General features: G+C 35.3%; 3 protein-coding genes and 1 non-coding gene across 8 annotated transcripts; 3 read left to right on the top strand and 1 right to left on the bottom strand.

The window, feature by feature from the left end:
* The first annotated feature begins 441 nt into the window (after positions 1 to 441).
* On the top strand, positions 442 to 1,724 carry LOC105949815 (uncharacterized). Its single transcript, XR_016032144.1, has 2 exons — positions 442 to 1,090; positions 1,448 to 1,724. It is a non-coding gene; the product is annotated as an uncharacterized LOC105949815 (transcript).
* A 1,372-nt stretch (positions 1,725 to 3,096) lies between these two features.
* Positions 3,097 to 6,537, top strand: LOC105949787 (heterogeneous nuclear ribonucleoprotein 1). Of its 3 annotated transcripts, none has more exons than XR_016032142.1 (3): positions 3,097 to 3,594; positions 4,508 to 5,562; positions 6,174 to 6,537. XR_016032142.1 is itself a non-coding variant. In XM_088820715.1 (2 exons), exons 1-2 carry the CDS (start codon positions 3,373 to 3,375, stop codon positions 5,492 to 5,494), a joined length of 1,209 nt encoding a protein of 402 aa, XP_088676841.1. In that variant the 5' UTR covers positions 3,220 to 3,372; the 3' UTR covers positions 5,495 to 5,761. The 3 variants fall into 3 exon arrangements, 1 of the variants encoding a protein (XP_088676841.1); XR_016032143.1 differs by having other exon boundaries at positions 3,202 to 3,594; positions 4,508 to 5,567; XM_088820715.1 differs by lacking the exon at positions 6,174 to 6,537 and having other exon boundaries at positions 3,220 to 3,594; positions 4,508 to 5,761.
* An 824-nt stretch (positions 6,538 to 7,361) lies between these two features.
* LOC105949816 (heterogeneous nuclear ribonucleoprotein 1) lies at positions 7,362 to 10,759 on the top strand. 3 transcript variants are annotated; one of them, XR_016032141.1, is made up of 3 exons: positions 7,362 to 7,742; positions 8,457 to 9,643; positions 10,306 to 10,759. XR_016032141.1 is itself a non-coding variant. In XM_012973128.2 (2 exons), exons 1-2 carry the CDS (start codon positions 7,521 to 7,523, stop codon positions 9,543 to 9,545), a joined length of 1,311 nt encoding a protein of 436 aa, XP_012828582.2. In that variant the 5' UTR covers positions 7,380 to 7,520; the 3' UTR covers positions 9,546 to 9,936. The 3 variants fall into 3 exon arrangements, 1 of the variants encoding a protein (XP_012828582.2); XR_016032140.1 differs by having other exon boundaries at positions 7,380 to 7,742; positions 8,457 to 9,663; XM_012973128.2 differs by lacking the exon at positions 10,306 to 10,759 and having other exon boundaries at positions 7,380 to 7,742; positions 8,457 to 9,936.
* A 633-nt stretch (positions 10,760 to 11,392) lies between these two features.
* LOC105949788 (uncharacterized) lies at positions 11,393 to 18,017 on the bottom strand. Its single transcript, XM_088820714.1, has 25 exons — positions 17,973 to 18,017; positions 17,671 to 17,861; positions 17,106 to 17,323; positions 16,890 to 16,995; positions 16,648 to 16,746; positions 16,488 to 16,547; positions 15,709 to 15,787; positions 15,460 to 15,610; positions 15,245 to 15,368; positions 14,956 to 15,136; positions 14,830 to 14,858; positions 14,364 to 14,515; positions 13,999 to 14,101; positions 13,802 to 13,897; positions 13,651 to 13,706; positions 13,429 to 13,552; positions 13,265 to 13,327; positions 13,116 to 13,175; positions 12,861 to 13,022; positions 12,689 to 12,762; positions 12,504 to 12,597; positions 12,222 to 12,358; positions 11,956 to 12,036; positions 11,736 to 11,841; positions 11,393 to 11,631 (listed from the first exon to the last, which is right to left on the bottom strand). Exons 2-25 carry the CDS (start codon positions 17,857 to 17,859, stop codon positions 11,569 to 11,571), a joined length of 2,607 nt encoding a protein of 868 aa, XP_088676840.1. The 5' UTR covers positions 17,860 to 17,861; positions 17,973 to 18,017; the 3' UTR covers positions 11,393 to 11,568.
* Positions 18,018 to 19,461: the final 1,444 nt, after the last annotated feature.

Raw genomic sequence — 19,461 nt, 5'->3', positions numbered from 1 at the left:
CTAATTACCTTTTAAAATAAGATTCCATCAAGTATCTCAACTATATTTTTTCATAACAAATTTAAACTTCAAAAAAAAAAAAAATCAACAACTAAAAAGTCAAAATAATTTTTGAAAATTCTACATGTTATAACAAATTAAAAAAAGGTAAAGGACAGCCAAAGAGAAAATCAATCCAAAAATTAAAATATTAGAAACAAATATTGTTTTTTCTTTCTTTTCTAATTCCACAAAAAAAATGGACATTGGGGGGATTTCGCCACGAATTACATCATTTGAGGTAGATTTCGTCAATTGTAAAATACTAAGGTGCCAACTACAAATCAATTTTACAATAAGGTACTAAATTGCAAAACGCAATTTTACAACCTCATTTAAATAATAATAATAATAATCCGACACAAACACGAAATCCAGCCTTCTACAGCAAATCAAAAAAATAAGACAAAACGTAAAACTCACACAAAAACACAAACTTTCTCTCTCTACCACTCTCTCTCTCTTCTTTCTCTCTCTTCCTCAAATATCACCAGTTTCAGGTTTTTTCATCTGAATTTTCATTCCAATCTCTGTAGCCTCTACTGATTATTAGTACATAATATATACACTCGCTGTTCGGTCAAACCCCTAGTTTGACTTTTCATTGTTCTTAATTGCCCAATCAATATATGTTAGATTCCTCGAAATTCACTTCAAAAGATTGGGAAATTCTCTCTTCTTGATAACTCTCCACATAAATACGAGTATAAAGTTTCGATCTTTTTTATTTTTGGGTGGAATAATATATTTTTTTTAATTTTATTTTTATTTTTGGTTTGATGGATATGAATAATGGAAGTTTGAGGAATGATTTAAACACCAAAAAATTGCACAGCTTAGAAATTTCGGAGGTTGTAGTAGTAATTAATGGGGAGTGCGAAGGGGGCGATGAGTCGGAATCGGAATCGGAATCAGAATCACAGTCATTGTTATTGCGGAATTCCCAGGAAAATGGATTGTCTGAAATATCGGAAAAACCTAGGAGAAAAGTTCAATGGTTGGATAAGAATGGCGATCATAACCTCGCAGAAATCTTCGTCTTCGAACCGAGGTAGTTAATTTCGATTCTCCGTTTTCTGTTTATATATTTTTTTTATTATGAGGTTGAAACTTGTACTTCAGAGATTTGACGAAGTTCGATTTTAATATCATGATTAATTAAACGAATCGAAATTTAATTTGGTGTTTGGTTAGTCCGATAACGTTTCTCATATTTCGTCGTTATCTTGCTTGGAATTTTGCGTATTGGACTCGTTGGACTAATCCCATTATGGCAACCAAACGAGGCTTTAGGTAGATTACGATATCGAGATAGATTCCGATTTTGTAAAGAAACATGCCACTGTTGAATTATATTTTTCGACATTCTCTTCTAAAAAAAATATAGTTTTTTGTTTTCGTTTTGCAGTGAATCGGACGAGGAAGAAGAGGATTCTTGTTTCTGTAGAATAATGTAGACCACATATTCGTTACACTTGTTTCTCAGTAACTTACTTACTGATCGAGTATTGAAAAGCCCGGTTTTTTCTCGGAACAGAATCGAGGGTTTCGATTTTTTTCAAAGAAACATATCAAGAAGCAGGTCATGAATAAGGTGATCACAGCTTCTGATACTCTGTAATTAATGATTATTTATGAAATTGACATATAATTAATTGGTTATTATAAGGTTTTTTTAATGATCACAGCTTCACAATTTATGGTGCTAAAAATGCATTATATGGGGGATTTTTGCTAATATCGATAACATGAGGAGCTTTTTTAACAGTTCCATATAATACAGGGTGTCGAATGCGATAAACTCGTATTTACATTATAAACAGAGGAAGAACAGTTACTCAAATAATCAAAGTTAACACTAACAGATAATGAAGCCACAGTTCTTGCATTGCGTGTTTATGACATCAAACGTCAACATTTGTATTCCTCGTTTTTTATTTTTTCGATAATTTTTTTTCTCGATTTGTTGCGCTGCTGTTTTAGCCTTAACTACTTTCCACTACGTAAAATTATCAACTGGATTAAGCACTGAAAGCGCATACTTTCTTGATTCGACTCCCTTTAGCTCTGCAAATCAAGAAAGTTCTCAAAACTTCCGTTTTTACCCTCACAAATTTGATTAACCGTAACTTCACTAAAACCCCATCGCAGATTTTCTTCATTATCGCTTTCATCGCTATAAACATCATTAACTTCTTCATCATTATCAGCAATCTCATAAAAATCCGAGTCTTTTTCCACTAGTTCCAACTCGTCATCTCCATCATCATAGCTTCTCATCTATAGTTTGTGTTACGAGAAACTTTGAATTCCCATTTTGCCCACATATCATCATCGTAGTTGTCGTCTATAGTTTGCCAGGTTTTCGATTTTTTTTCTTACTGTTTTTGATTTAATGAAATTCCCCCCTCAACAAATTTTGAAAAATAAGAACGTTGGGAAAAGAATGAAAAATGTTGGTGTAGTAAATAATAAGGGTAAATTACAAGCACCCACCCCTTAGGTAAGGTCAAATTACGAAAACCTCCCTCATATTTGGATAATTACAACCAACCCCCAACTATGATTCTTCTTACACGTTCACCCTTGCGGTGTCAAATTTAGTGGAATCTTCTAAATCATGTGCAGTATTCTTCAGTTTGTACTCGTTTTATCCCATTCGAGCTCAACATTTTGAAACAAGGTCATCATAAGATGTGTCTTTTCGATTGTAAATATCATATTGTGATGCATAAAAAAACTGCATTTTTACACAAAACGAGTACAAACTAGATAACATCTCACGGAATGTAGAAGATTATGTTGAATTTGACACCATAAATGTGGACGTGTAAGAAGATTCATAGTTGAAGGATGATTGTGATTCCCGAAATATGAGAGGTTTTTTCGTAATTTAACATAATATCAGGGAGCATGGCCGTAATTTATATGATTTTAATTAATGAAAATATTTTTTTGGTAATTAAATCAAACATGAGGGAGATAACCGGTAATTCGGCTACTAATAAGCATCCAGTAATATTCTAGTACCACCAAAACCACGCTGTACCTGTACATGTAGTTTTACTTTCTCTACCAAAAGAACAACGAATCTCAGCCGTCCATTCTCAGCCCCCCAATTTAACTCCTCAAATCCTAGCCATAAAACTCTCTCTCACACACACAAACACACACACTCTCTCTCTCTCTCTCTCTAATCCCCGCCTCAGCCGCCGCCTGGCTTTCTTCAGAAGCGAACAACTCAAACCCTCGTTTTTCCGAAGATTTACGCCCCCAAACCAAACCCCTCCTCCACCTTTTTTCGCGCGCAGGCATCTTCTTCTACTGATATTAATGGATTCAGATCAGGGGAAGCTGTTTATTGGCGGGATTTCATGGGAGACGAACGAGGAGAGGCTGAAGGAGCATTTCCATGGCTACGGAGATGTACTGCAGGCTGTTGTCATGAGAGATAAAATAACCGGCAAGCCTAGAGGCTTCGGATTTGTTGTGTTTGCCGATCCGAGCATTCTCGATAGGGTTCTAGAGGATAGCCATGTTATTGATGGCCGCACGGTATGATTATTGTTAAATTACTGCAATTTTGTTTCTGTACCGCTAGATTTTTGTGTCAATTTGTTTTTTTTTTTTGGATTGTTAGGGTATTATTGTTAGTTTTGCGTAATTGAACTTTTTTTTTTGGGATTTGGGGGTTGAGATTGCAATCCCTGTTTCCTTGCTGCATTTTGCTAGTTTATGATGTATTTGTGTACCTCAGCTTACTTCGTATTAGACTGTGATAAGTTTGTCTTCTTGGGTTTCGGTTTTAGATGTTTGATGTTCTTCTGCTCTGTTCTAATTTTAGCTGTTCAATGTTTGTTTTTTTTTTTTTTTTTTGATATTTTTCTTTCTGGCCCCTCTCTTGAATTATGTTCAATAATTTGTGAGCTTATGTCACATCGATACGTGGTTATAGATGCATATCGGGATTTCATCAAAGGCACCTACACAAGTGACTAATCACCTTTTTTGTTCAGTTCTTGCTTGATTTTGGGTTATTGTGGGCCCCTTATGTGATTTTAGTTATTGTTAAAAATTATGGGTTTCTGATGTCGGGCTCAATTTACTCTGCCTAGCTACATTGTTTTCCCGTGGGTTGATGCTTTTCCTGAATATTTCTTGTTTGGTATCTCTTAGCGTTAGATATTATGTTGTGCGGCTTTAGATGGACTTTAGTTTAAGACTTGTTAACTTCAGATTTTGGTTCATGCTGGTTGTTGTAGAAAATTGGGTAAATATGTTTGCATTTATGTGTCTTACGCAAATCTTATCTTCTTGACATAATTTTTTGGGCTAAAACCTCTGTATGTTAATTCCCATGACCACAATAAGCTGTTAAAATCTGGAAATTCAATGTTTTATGGTCTGTGAATGTTGCTCCCATGTTTCTGCATAACCGCAAGATAATTTTCCATTTCCCACCAAACAGGTTGAGGCCAAAAGAGCTTTATCGAGAGAAGAGCAACAGGTTTCAAAAGTTGGTAACGTTGGTGGTCAAAGAAACTTCGGTGGTAGTGGGAGTACCCGGACCAAGAAGATATTTGTCGGGGGTCTGCCACCGACACTGAGTGAGGATGGTTTTCGCCAGTATTTTGAATCTTACGGCACTGTGACTGATGTAGTAATAATGTACGACCAGCAGACAAACCGACCTCGTGGATTCGGGTTCATTTCTTTCGATTCTGAGGAGGCAGTAGACATGGTTCTACACAAAACCTTCCACGAGTTGAGCGGCAAGCAAGTCGAAGTCAAGCGCGCTCTACCTAAAGATTCCAATACCGGCGGCGGCAGTGGGCGGTCTATGGGCGGTGGTGGTAGCAGTGGAGGATACCAAGGTTATGGATCTTCTATCGGTAATTCAAGCGCTTATGACAGTCGGGGGGAATCCAATAGGTACACACAGTCTCAAACTGCTGGTGCTGGCGGATATCCATCTTATGGTATGTCCGGGTATAATGCACCGGCTTATGGGTATGGTGGTCCCACTAATAACGGTATGGGCTATGGCTATGGAAGTTATGGTGGTGCAAATCCAGGTTACGGAATCCCTAATGCCCTAAATGCTCAAAGAAATTCGTGGGGCCCGCAGGCTCAGTCTGGATATGGCTACGGAAGCTCTCAGTGGGGTGGAGCTGCTAGCGGTGGCATTGGTGGTGGTGCCGCCCTTGCTGGTCAGTCTCCAAACCAAGGTTATGGTTACGGTGGTGGATATGGTGGGACCGATGGTGGGGCCTACGGAAACCAAGCCGCTTATGGTGCAGTTGGTGGTCGTGCTGCAAACGGTGCAGGTCACTCTGACGGTGGTTACGGTGATGGAAGTGGTAATTCGGGGTATGGTAATTCAGGTTGGAGATCAGATCCATCACAAGCTTCTGGTAATAGCTATGGAGGTGGCTATGGTGGCGCTTCGACTTGACAGGCTCAGCACACTTTACCTTGTTGGAGCTTTCTACAGTTCGAAACTCTTCTCGGCTCTCGTGCAGTGTAAGGTGGCTCTTGCTGTAGATGTCACCTATATTTAAGTGACTGGTTTGGATTGCATTTAGTTTGTCAGTACTACCTTTTTCTTTTTGTAAGCCCATAATAATTCGTACTTGAGGAATAGAGTTAGCTCATTCTATCTTCTGTCTGGTCGACTGTAGTTTTAAATTTGGCTTTCTTTATTGCTTTTTTATCTGCTCTAGAGTCTTTCTTTACTCATCGTTGTGCTCGAGAATATAGTGGCTTGTGTTGCTCTTTATGTGAGTTATTAATTGATTAACCCTCCATCCTTACTTTGCAGGGTCGATTTAATATCGAACATATTTGTGATTGTTATTTTCTTGGTACTTCACGAGAGACGACTTGGTTAACCTTTAGTGGAAGGAACTTGACCATGAACTATATATAGATTAGTTCTTTGTATTATTAGGTATTGAAGATCTTGCGGTTAGTGGAAAAATCGTCCAATCATATCCTTTTGTTGTGTAGAAGTGAATTTTAGCAGCGTTGCTAGATGAGGTGTCGTAATGGGTAGAGATAATCTTTAGTGGTAGATAAAATTATGGCAATGGAAATAATCTGTCTCCTCCTCTATTTGGCCTTGTGTTGTACAGGAGTGAAGAAGATATACTCGTGTGCTGAGGTTGGTGAAGTGGGGCCCACTCGAGCTAATAGAGATTGCGATTGCGCACACACGATGAAACATGCAAACTGGTATGTTTGGTCTCTTATAGAAGTCACTTTGCTAATGTTGTTGGAGTTTTAGCATTTCTGGAAAATGTGACTGATAGGGAATAACAGCCGACTTTGATTGCAGTTCGTTCGTTTATTTGGGGAGACTTTTTTTTATTTTTAGACATAATTAGTTTTTAAGGTTAGGTGCATTATAGTTATACCTAGATAAATGTCTAGTTGTTGGCCTTTTTTATGAGAATAATTGCAATAAAGTTATATATCTGGTTCATTTTTGTAGGCATAGATGGATTCATATTAATTTGAATTAATAGTTATATATAGTCAAAATGTTCTTTCATACATAGGGTGATTTAATAAACCAAAGAATGGATAGGCAAATTGGTTATCTTTTGTCAACAATATAGAGCACGTAAAATTTGTTTATATTGATCTTAACAAATTTTCTTTCTATGGTTGTACAGTTATCTATAAATTAATACAGTCGGGATTAATAAAATATATGTTAATTTAATGAAATATTAAATTATCGAACTAGTAATTTAGTCGGGACGAGAAAAGATAATTATTCAAGCAAGGTTATTAATTTATTGAAGTTCTAATGTACGAAAATATATTAAACTAATTATCAGAGTTTGTTCACTAAAAGCATGTTTGAAAACAATTTGTTAATAACTCGAGCTCGATCCAATTGCTTATTAAATTGAGCTCAAAATCAGCTCCCAAAAATCAAATAAGTTTATCAAATTGAGCTCAAACCCAACTTCCAAAATAAAAAATCAAACAATATTTTCAGCTCGATTTGATTAGTTACATCTAATAAATTAGTAGTAGTCAAGAAGTTATTAATTTTCTGGAGAAAATAAAAATGAAACCAAAATCGAACCATACACGACATAATTAAATATATCATCTAATTTCAAAACGAAAAAAGAAAAAGAAAAAAGAAAAAAACTAACCAAAGAGTCTAATTTCCTCTCCCACCAAACCAAAAGAATATCGAATCAGCAAATCTGAACCCTTAATTCCTAATCCCCAGTTTTCGTCCTCAAATCCTAGCCATCCATTTCTCACCCTACATAAAACACTCTCTTCTCTCTCAACCCACCAACCCTCTCTCTCCTCTCTCTCTCCTCAGTCCGTAGTACTAGGCTTTCGCAAAATCAAACCCAAACCCTCATTTCTCTCGGGACTGTCACGGAAAACCTCTGTCTCTCTCTCTCTCTCTCTCTCTCTCTCTCTCTATCTCTCTCTGCGCGGATAAATCGATGGATTCCGATCAGGGGAAACTATTCATCGGAGGAATTTCATGGGAGACCGACGAGGAAAAGCTCAAGGAGTATTTCCATGGCTACGGCGAAGTACTTCAGGCTGTTGTGATGAGAGACAAAATATCTGGCAAGCCCAGAGGATTCGGCTTCGTCGTTTTCTCAGATCCGGACATACTCGATAGGGTTCTCGAGGATAGGCATGTTATCGATGGCCGGACGGTACGATTTGTACAAAAGAGATTCACTTTTTTTTATTTTTTTCTTTTCTTTCATTTTTTGTTGTTTCTATGTTTGGTGTGAGATACAAATTTTAGGTTAAGTAATTTAGTATTCAAAGCTCGAAGCTAACATTTTTTTTTGATCTAGAAATTGATGAGTTGGGATTTTTTTGTCTCGCACTTAGTTTCTTATTGCTGTTTCTGTTTGATCATGCCAAAAAAAAAAAAAATCATGCAAATAGTTATTGTGTTTCTGGATTTGATCTTGGATGTGAGTTAATGTTTTTTAAGTTCGTGCTTATCGCTATAGAATTATGTACTTATTAATGAATTTAAGAATGTCGGTGGACAATGAATTTGGCTAGGTATTGATGGGTTGCGCCTATTTTTCTTGGATGGAAGTTATTTCGAGAACGGTGTGTCGATTAGCTGCATTGCCAGTAGTAATAAATGCTGCTTTTAAGTAAATTTGTTGTATGAGCATTAGCCTGATTTATTTGCAGTTGAGTTGTTGACTTATATAGTTGAATAATCGAATGTTCAGTTTTGACGAATGTCGAAAATGTTTCCTTTTTTTTTTTTTCCCCTTCCGTGTAACCTTTCATTATCTATTTTACGATGTCCCGCTCCTCCCATTATGGAAAGTTGAGGATTTTACAATGTAGAATGTTTCATTTTTTTTGCGTAACCTCATAATTTTTGTTTTCCCTAACAGGTTGAAGCTAAAAGAGCTTTATCTAGAGAGGAGCAACAGGTTACGAAAGTTGGAAATCCTGGTGGTGGTGCGAGAAATTTTGGAGGTGGTGGTGGAAGTACGCGAACCAAGAAGATATTTGTAGGCGGTCTCCCACCAACTCTTAGCGAGGATGGATTTCGTCAGTATTTCGACTCCTATGGTGTGGTAACTGATGTTGTAATAATGTACGATCAGCAGACCAATCGTCCTCGTGGATTTGGGTTCATTTCCTTCGATTCCGAGGATGCAGTAGATAGGGTTTTACACAAGACCTTTCATGATTTAAGTGGTAAGCAAGTGGAAGTGAAGCGTGCTCTTCCTAAAGATGCCAATCCTGGTGGTGGGGGTGGGCGGTCTATGGGCGGTGGTGGGGCGGGGTACGGTTCTTCTGCTGGTAACTCGAGCTCTTATGATGGTCGAATGGAATCCAACCGGTACATGCAGTCACAAAATTCTGGTGGTGGGTTTCCATCTTATGGCTCGTCTGGTTATGGTGCCGCTGGTTACGGTTATGGTCCCACTAATACCAACATGGGTTATGGCTATGGAAACTATGGTGGTGCTAACCCTGGTTATGGCGGAGGAGCTTATGGAAACCCGAATGCACCTAATGCTGGATATGGTGGTCCTCCAAGTGCTCAAAGAAGTTCATTGGGTTATCAGGCGGCATCTGGATATGGCTATGGAAGCTCGCAGTGGGGTGCTCCTAGTGGCGGTATTGCCCCTGGTGGGGGTGGAGCCGCTAGCGGTCAATCTCCGAGTGGTGCGTCTGGGTATGGAAATCAGGGCTATGGTTATGGTGGGTATGGTGGGAGCGATGGAGCTTATGGTAACCAAGCCGCTGCATATGGTGCTGTTGGTGGTCGTGCTGGAAGTGGGCCAAATGGTGGGGCTGTGGCGGGAGATTTGCAATCCGGTGGTGGTGGTGGTTATGCGGGAGGTGGTGGTTATGGTGACGGAGCTAATTCTGGATATGGAAACTCGGGGTGGCGATCCGATCCTTCGCAGGCTTCTGGTAACTACGGCGGGGGCTACGGTGGAGCTTCGGCTCGACAGGCTCAGCAGTGATTATGTATGTTGCGTCGATCGACCTATTTTTGTTTGTTGGAGCTTTTGCAGTTCAACGTGCTCTCGTTTTCTGGTGCTGAACGGGGCTGCTCAAGATGGTACCTGAGTTATGGGACTGGTTGGATTTCGCATTAGTTTGATAAATTATATTAATTTGCCGTACCTTTTTTTTGTCTTTTTGGTAGCTCAAATTCTGGAGTAGCGTTACTCGTTTTACTCTTCTTTGAACTGTTAGCTTTAATTCGGCTTGCTTATAGCTTAGCTGTCTTTGAGTCTTATCGTATCGTTACGTCTTGAAATAAGTAGTCTGTTTGAAATTTGTGTGACTTTTAGCTGTTGGAGCCTGAAAGTTATTTGATATACGATATGTGAAATTACCGATTAACCCTAACCCTTATTTCGCAGGTTTTTATGTGATGTAGAAAGCTGCATGATTATTTTATTTGACAACACTGATTCATTGTCCCTTCTGAATTTATACGATGAATACTGAATGTGAGTTCTTGAAATAGTATAGCAAGTGAACTAGAGACTTGTTCGACTATATCGGAAGGGATTTGGTTTATACTTATCTCGGGTAGTGCAGATCTTAGTAGTAGTAGTGTTAGTTAAATAATCATTTGTTGTGTAGAAGTTTAGCATTAGCAGAATGTGGTAGATCAAATCTGGTAGCGTAAGCGATAATCGTAGCGGTAGATAGATAAAAATTTTGGCAATGGAATAATCTTCCCCGTGTATTTTGGCCTTGTGTTGTGTACAGGCTCGGAGATTATAGAGGTGGGCAATTGGCTGAGTTGAGTTGATGTGACGATTACGCTTTACTCTTTGAAAAGCAGGACGGCCTCTACCTGCAGCTGTGTTGAACTTGGAATATCTCAATCTTGATAAAGAAGAAAGAAGTTTTTTTTAGTACTTTGAATCGAAGATTGAAAGCACGAACTTTGGTATGTTTGTTTTGGAGGGCAGTTAGTTGATAATAGTAGTTCTCGTCATATTTTAGTGAAATGGATATAGAATTAGGCTCTTACGTTTCCGAACAAATATTGACGAATTGTCGTAAAGGACACGGTAATCATTGTCGGAATAAATAGGTGATTCCTTCAAGGAGAACAAAACTGGTTTTTAGTTGCTTGTCATTTATTTTGTTCGAGTTCTTTTTTTCTTCTTGTTTCTTTCTTTTAGGTGGATATATTGCAATTGTTTTTACCTTGTGATTTCTGGTGATCTAATTTTATTATATTGGCTGGCTGGCTAATCTTGATATGGCTACCAAGTATCGGGCCTCTGTCGATTTTCGATTTTTTTTTTCTGCTGCAGTGATCGTTTTATAAGGTTGGTTGTGTTAAAAAATAAGCTCGAGTGGGTTCATATCGATTATCGGACGTTGTTGAGTTTTTGGGCTGATTAAATTAAATTAAAGAATTCAGTGTTAGCACGTAATGATACCACTCTTTGTTTCAACAACAAAGAAACTGAAACCGAATCCGAACTCACGGTACATTCTTTAACGGATCGCTCCAAGCGACGGAACATCTCCAATTCTCGTGAATACAATCTGACAAGAGGGAGAAAGACGACTAAACGTTATATGCATCTCCGTTTATAACTAGTATCCTCAACCGGAAAGTGAAATGATACGGAAGAAAACTTTTTGTCTGGACTTCACGATAAGCTAATTAGAACACAAAGAAGTCGTTTTTTTTACGAAGTTTCTTAATAGACATATCAGATACACGTCGAATTAGGAGAAGATTTTCATGTCGAAATTAGGTTAATTAATCATTCCAGCAAAGGCAAATAACAATCTCTAGTGTTTATTTAATTTTCAGCAACAAAATCACACATAATGAGAATAAAAATTCCATCTTTATTTCAACAGTAAAATTCCATTACAGTAACTTTTCTTTGTCTGAGGTTTCTTTACTACAAAATTGTAATAAAGATGTGATCAACACTTTATTCCAACAACAACAAAATGACATTAAAATAAGTTATATATATAATTATATATATATTTTGGTTACTAGGAAGAATTTAGTGGATCGTGGCCGAATGCAGCAACATCTCCAGGTCGAGTGAATACGATCTGGCAAGACGAAGATTTACGAAATAAATTAAATAATTTTAGCATTAATAATTTCTGATGAATATATAAAAGAGAAATAAACGGCGAGACGAACTAATTAGTACCTGATAATTTCCCATAATAGACATTTTAAAACCAGCAGCAGTGTAGCTAAAATAATATTCCCATGTTCGTATGAACTTCTCATCGAAACCGAGAGCCATGATTTTACTACAAACCGACGAAAGTCGTATTAGTTAGTTCTAGTACACAAAATAAATTAAAATAATGCGCAGAATCGTATTCGAGATGGGAATCAAATAAAGCATATTCTTCCTAGCTTACCGTTGGTTTCGGAGAAAGTTTTCCCTCCAGCATCGGAGCGTTTGATAGTAATGACTTCCTATATCTTCCGCGTGCACCACACTGTATCGTAACAAGAAATTCGACGATCGAGTTTAATATTATTTTTTTATTTTAATAGCAAAATCCCCCCCTATGATTCGATTTTTTTAATTGCACTATAAGTTTTTTATTTTTTTTGCTAATATTAATAATAAGAAAAGTCGAAAACGAGTTATGTATAAGTAAAAAAATAATTTCGACTTTACCAAAGTCTCGATGCACTAGCCATTGTCGATGTTATTCGGCTAAGTGAAGGCAAGAATCCACCGGGGAATATATATTCCTTAATGAAACCGTGGCTGAGACGAAACTCGTCGTACTTCTGATCCACTATCGACGAAGTCTAGAGAAAAAATCGATTTTTAGGATAATTTTTATATATATATATATATATATATATATATATATATATATATATATATATATATATATATATATATTGAAAAATTCGATACTAAAATTAATGATTTTTTTTAATTATAAGTTACTTGAAGAACGAAAAGTCCATTTTCTGCTAATGCAGATTCACAGCACATGAAAAATTCTTCCATGTAATCGTGCCCCACAGCTTCCAACATCTCACTACAAAAATTCGATTCTTCGATTATAAAATAATCTCGTTGCAATAATATCATATGTATGTATATATATATGTATATATAAGCTCGATCACCATGATATTATCCGGTCGTATTTGCATCCGCCGGGCAATTGGCGATAGTCGCATAGAAGAAATTTAATTTGATCCTGAAATTGCAAACGACAACAATTCAACTTTTGAAATGAATACAACCGAAATTTGTATTAATCGAATAAAAAAAAACACGAGCAAATTATAGTATTACCTGCAAACCAGCTTCCTTAACTTTAATTTCGGCATACTGCAATTGTTCGATCGAGAGTGTGATTCCTGTATATTTGCATCCGGTCCTTTTCACTACTTCAATTGCAAAACTTCCCCAACCGCATCCGATTTCTAGAATGTGATGCTTCTTATCGACTTTCGCCTATATTTATCGACAAAAAATTAGCTACAACTATTATTTATTTATTTATTTATTTAAAGACTCGTATATATGTCATGTACACAAAAATGTCACCTTTTTTATCAAAGAATCGAGTTTCCTGATTTGTCCACTCAACAACTCTTCACCCGAATCCTTCGAGTATCGACATTTACACGATAATTAATAGTGAATTCAAGAATTATTTAAAAATAAAAATAAATAAATAAATAAATAATCCGAACCTGGAATAGTGCACACGAGTAGGTCATTGTATCATCCAGAAACAGAGAAAAGAGTTCGTTGCTCTGTAAAGAACAATACGACGAGTTTCGATTTTATTTATCCGTATATTATATTTCATAAATTACATATGTTTTCCTTATTTCAACGAAGAAAAAATACTTACAAGATCGTAGTGCTTCGAAATGTTTCGACGCGCTTGAGTTAGCGTATTCTTCTCCGAAAGAAGCTTACAGAAATTCCTGCCGGATGCTATTATAGAAGTGAAAACCAACGGCGTCCACCATCCCCTAATTATAAATAAGCAAAAATGTATATTAATTTTTCGAATAATGATTAAAAAGACGATTAAGATAACATCGATATCGAAAATTTGATAATGCATCACCTTTTCTTGTTCAACTTCGACGCCGAATCATTCAACTCAATATTGCCTATAAATAACTGCGCATGCATATTCGAAACGACCATTGTTATATATTTATCGTAAAGAACTAAAAAAAATCGTAAAGAAATATTTGATCGATTTACGTACGTACCATAATAAGGTTGACAAGACCTTTGTCCTTATCCACGAACGAGAAATCACCATCGATGTACGCATCGGCGAGTCCTAAGTCACCTTCTATTGCAAGCTGTAACACAGTAGTCCGATTTCGAATCGAAATAATTTTCTCTTACGAAATGAAAAACATTAATTACTTTTATATTAAGGAAAAAATCGGGAATTAATTACCTTCCAATAAAACTGGGGATTGTGTACTCTCAACGAGATTTTTAAATCGCTCGTCTTTCTAGAGCCTTCAAACGTGAATACCGTACCTCCGTCTTCCGCTAAACTGTTTCGCGACGGGTTTAATTAGTTCTTATCGTATAACCAACCGCTTTTGATTTATCGATATTTGATAAATTGTCGAAAGAATTTCGATTTAAAAAAAAATGCATTAGCTTATTCAACGAAATGCATTGGACGCGAAAAAAATAAGTAGCAGCAGCTCAAAATAACATGCACAAACCATAAAAAAAAAAAAAAAAAAAAAAAAAAAAAAAAAAAAAAAAAAAAAAAAAAAGAAGTTAATTTTCGAGAAGAATTAATCTGACATTAAGCAGCCTGCAACGATGAATCGTCGAAGAAACCGAATCACAAAGATCCGTGCCCCTGCTTCGGTCCACGATGGTATCATTTGTTTCGGATTTTTTCGTAAAGTAAATACTTTTTTTCCGAGCAAACTGTTTGCAGCAAGTAAACCTGCCTGTAAGAATCGAACATTTCTTACTACCACCGTAAATAAATAAATAAGAAACAAAATTGCTTCAAACGTAAAGTCAACCGACTACATTTGTTTTTCACATTTTCGTATGCCGATTAAAATGACAGAAAATATGTAATAGTCCACGTGCGAATACGAACGCATGATCTGGAACTCGAATTTTCTTTATTCCCTTTTTTATTCGTTTCGAAATATATAAATAGTTCTGGTGAAACCATGTTAATAGAGACAACATTGGAATTTAACTCGATTCGAAATTATATTACGAGCACTAAAGAAATTAAGAAATTAATTACCTGAAGTCCATCCTCATGGAAGAAATAGTCTGAAAAATACGTAAATACGAGCAAAAAACCGTTAGTAAATTTCATAGACTCGATTTATGATTTTTTTTACCGAGGGTTATAAATTTAATAATTCACCTTGATAAGCTCCACAAAACCATATTCGTCTCTTTCCTTGGATGAGATTAAGCTCGGCTAAAGCTTTCGATGCAGCAAGTGATGGGATCGGTTGACTAGTTGACCACTTTCGCAAAGTATTTTCGGGTTTATGGGGTGGATTAACAGTTAATAAATACGGAAGTCCCGTCTCGCTAATATTCTGAAATATTCACCATTAAAAAAAAAAAAAAAAAAAAAAAAAAACAGAGGAGTTAATAGAAAACAACGATTTAAAACGAAGAATGTCGGTTATTGAACATGCACAAACCTGAACTGCATTGAGCCAATAAGTTATATACACTTTATTTTCGATAGTTCCTAGAAAATTCGACGAGCTCCAAGCTGTTGGATTCTTCGGCATTAAATTTTCGTCACGATGAAGGAAAACGTCGCTGCGATAAATGTTTAAAAAAAAATATCAAGAACAACAACTTTCTTCGTAAAAAAAAAATTTAAAGAAACGAGCGAGACAAATATTAGAACCTGTCTGCGTATTGAAATGCGCCGAGTATTCTTGATTCGTCGTGCGTCGCTTTATTGCCTAATATTTTCAGCGCATTACGAGTATTTGTAGCAATTATGCACCCGTCGTATACTTCTTCCGAGCCATCCTTACAAGTTATAACAACACAACCTACATTTTGTTTTTATAAAATTAAATTACAACTAGACGAAAATAAATACAGAATCGGAAGATGAGAAAATGCTCTCGTTTTACGTATATATGCTCACCCTCGTCATTTGTCAAAACTGAATACACTTCAGAATTGGTTTTTATTAAGCAACCTCTAAGTTCCAGCTCTTTCTTCACCTGGTTTTCGAATTTAATGCAATAAATCAGATCCCGAAACTTTTATATATTATATAGATGGTTGTTAAATCGTAAATCGGATCTAATTGTAAATCGTAATATTTGTAATTCTTTCAAAAATAAAATAGATAATAATTATATACAAGCTCACTTATGGCTAATACAAGCTCACTTATGCTATTAAAATCAGTGTCGTGTGAGAAATTCGAGTAAAAAAAATACAAATGTCTCTTGAGAACTAATTAAAATAAAATAATATTTATTAGAAAAAATAGAATTCAACTCATTCTAATTGATTTTGTGCAACAATAGATGAGGAATATATATAAGCAAAAATAATACTATATTGTGATTTTCTTTTTATATATACTTGATTTAATAGTATTTCGGGTGGATAAAGTGTTGACAATAACGTAATAATCACATTAACTATTTCTAGTTACAGTCTAATGTCTTTTTAATTGAAATTTATTATAAATAATATAATAAAATAAGATTTTCTTGAATCGTAAAAATTGTAAATCGTAAGAATCGAATCATAAATCGTAAGATTTGATCAAATGTTTGACATTTAAGATTTCTTTTAAGATTTGAATGGATTTGGGTATGAATCGAATCGTAAGATTTTAATAACCATGATTATATATATGTATGACGATAGTCGAAAAGTGAAAGTAAAAGAAAATATATCAGAACTTACTATATCTGCGTAATTTTGCGAACGGAGTTTCGGAGTTACCCGTTGAGTGGGACCAAAGAGCTACATTGAAAATCAATATATGAGCTAAATATTTCGTGCGCGCCAAAATATAAAAATAAAAATTACGAGGTATATACCATAATGAATACAAAAACCGTACCTGCAAAGCGTGGTGATTACACAAAAACAAAAGTGCGGAATAAGCGGAGAGGCTCTTTAAGCTTGACGAGCATGACCATATCGAAGCACAAGTCGGAATCTAGAAATTGAAAAATAAATAAAAATTGAACAATAAGTATACGTAAAATGAACAAATGAGCCTACAAATAACTCGGAGTCTCCATTGAATAAGTATATGTAAAATGTCGAATCAAGTATAATTTTTTTTTTCAACAGTCTCACAAGAAAAGCTTTTTGAAATAACTCGGAGTAGCCCCGTGATTGAACAAAGTGATCGAGCGTCTCGTTTCTATCGACGTCTTGATTGTTTTCTAGCTCTGCAATATACCTAGGAAACACAATCGAAAAAATTCTTGAATTTATCGTTCAACAAAAGCATATATATATATATATATATATATATATATATATACTATACTGAATTGTGATCTTACTTACTTTATTGCATCATCGTTGAACTTAGTGATTTCTCTAACCATTTTCCAAAAATACGGATTCAATAGATTCTTCTTTTGTGCAAACAAACTCGAAAACCCGTTCCGATTCCCCCACTCGCATCCTTGCCCGTCGGACAAGCTCACGGAGAATGACGTGTCGGTGGGCCCCATTTCGATTCCGAGACTCTCTAACAACTCAGTCGTGTTAGGATTTGTAACCTGTTCAATGAATCAATGGCATAGCCGTAAATTTGTGTTCACAATTCATACACAAATCTCGATTTCGACAATGCATATTTTAGTAACATAACTTCATGAAGGATAAAAATATACACCACATTTACATTTAAGATCTTATAATATAATGGATTTTTTAAAAATAGCTTATAAGTTCATTATCCAAACACTTTACAAATTTAATTCAAAAATTAAGACGTAACAATTTATCAGCTCTTAAAACAACTTATCAGACGATAGAGCTGATCATCAGCTGTTTAGAACAAATTCAGCCAAACAGGGCCTAAGTGATGAAGATAAACGAACATAAATAAAAAACAAATACTTACATTACAAAAGCCGGTTAATCCAATATCCAACTCAGTACCATCAGTAGCAGTAACAGTATTAGCATGGCCGCCGCCTAAGCGAGTTTCCTTCTCGTACAGCACCACTTTCACCCCTTCTTTCGCCAGAATGTAACCGGAAATCAGCCCGCTAGTGCCGCCACCCACCACCGCCACCCTCATGTTCGACATCTCTTCATAATCAAATCGCATTATTATTAGAATATATATATGCACAAAGGTGATCGACACTAGTAAATTAAGTTCATCTTCATGCAAATGTTCAAAAAACTAAATGCACGTACCTGTAATAAACAAGAATTCCTTTATTTTCACTGTATTTTTATGCTTTGCACAATTGAATGTTTACTTCTTGGCCATATATATACTAGCAAGTTTGGCGCAAAAATTGAAAAAAAATAAAAATTAAAAAATTAAAGAAAAAAGTTTGGCCAAAATTAAAAACTGCAGCATAGAATATAGGGTGGCGGAGTGTTTAATTGAACAGTCACATATGTATCATATATGGTATCATATTGTGTAGAGACTAGAGAATAAATAGCCTTTTCAAATTGGATAATGTCAAATAGGCCCATGACAATGGCACTTAATTAAAAGAGGGACACCCAACTTTTTTGTCTTTCAAATAAATCCAACCCATTTAAACTTATTTGCAAATAAGGAAAATCCTTTTATATATACCAAAATTACCCCCAATTCATTGAAACACAATTTAACTCTAATTTCATGATTTACACCCCAATTTAGCCCAATTTCATCAATTAACCAATTTTAACCCTAATTTCAATTTTGACCCCAATTTTGACCCGCCACCATCGGAGACCGCCGGTCGCCGGCGTTGACTTTTTTATTTTTATTTTTTTTTTTGAATTTTTTTTTTCCTGAAATTTTTTTCCTGAATTTTTTTTGAATTTTTTTTTATTTATAATTTTGTTTTTTCTTAAAAAAATATTTGAATTAATATTACTGTCTTGGCTGCTAAATTACTGTCTCCGGCAGTTATTTAACTGTCGGAGACAGTAATTTAACTGTTAATTGACTCTTTTGTTTTTTTTTCCTTCAAAAATATTTTAATTAATATTACTGTATTCGTTGCTAAATTACTGTCTCCAACAGTTATTTAACTGTCGGAGACAGTAATTTAACTGTTAATTGACTTTTTTATTCTTAAAAAAATATTTTTAATTAATATTACTGTATTCGTTGCTAAATTACTGTCTCCGGCAGTTATTTAACTGTCGGAGATAACTGTTAATTGACTTTTTTTTTTAATTTAATTTTGTTCCTTAAAAAAATTATTTTAATTAATATTACTGCCTTGGATGTTAAATTACTATCTCCAACAGTAATTTAACTGTCTTAGACAATAATATTAATAATATTACTATTCGGAAAAATAATATTCATAATATTACTGTCCCAAACAGTAATATTACTGTCCCAAATAGTAATATTACTGTCTGAGACAGTAATTTAGTAGCCAAGACAGTAATATTAATTAAAATATTTTTTTTTCTAAGAAAAACAATTCAAAAAAAAAAAAAAAATCAACGCCGGAGACCGGAAAAAAAACATTTCAGAAAAAAAATTATTTTCTAAAAAAAAAAGTTTTGGGGGTTAATGTGATATATTTGTTTAAATCCGGGGTCAATGTGTAATATTAAGGAAGTTAGAGCATAATGGGTGGAATTGATAAGAATTATATTATTGAGGGTATTTTAGACTAAAGACATGGGGATGAGCTTAATTGAGAGACTGTTTTTTTTGTGGACC

Source organism: Erythranthe guttata, chromosome 7 (genome assembly GCF_056151865.1).
Source record: "Erythranthe guttata isolate IM_541 chromosome 7, IM_541, whole genome shotgun sequence".
NCBI lineage: Eukaryota > Viridiplantae > Streptophyta > Magnoliopsida > Lamiales > Phrymaceae > Erythranthe > Erythranthe guttata.
This window is presented reverse-complemented; position numbering and strand designations above follow the sequence as displayed.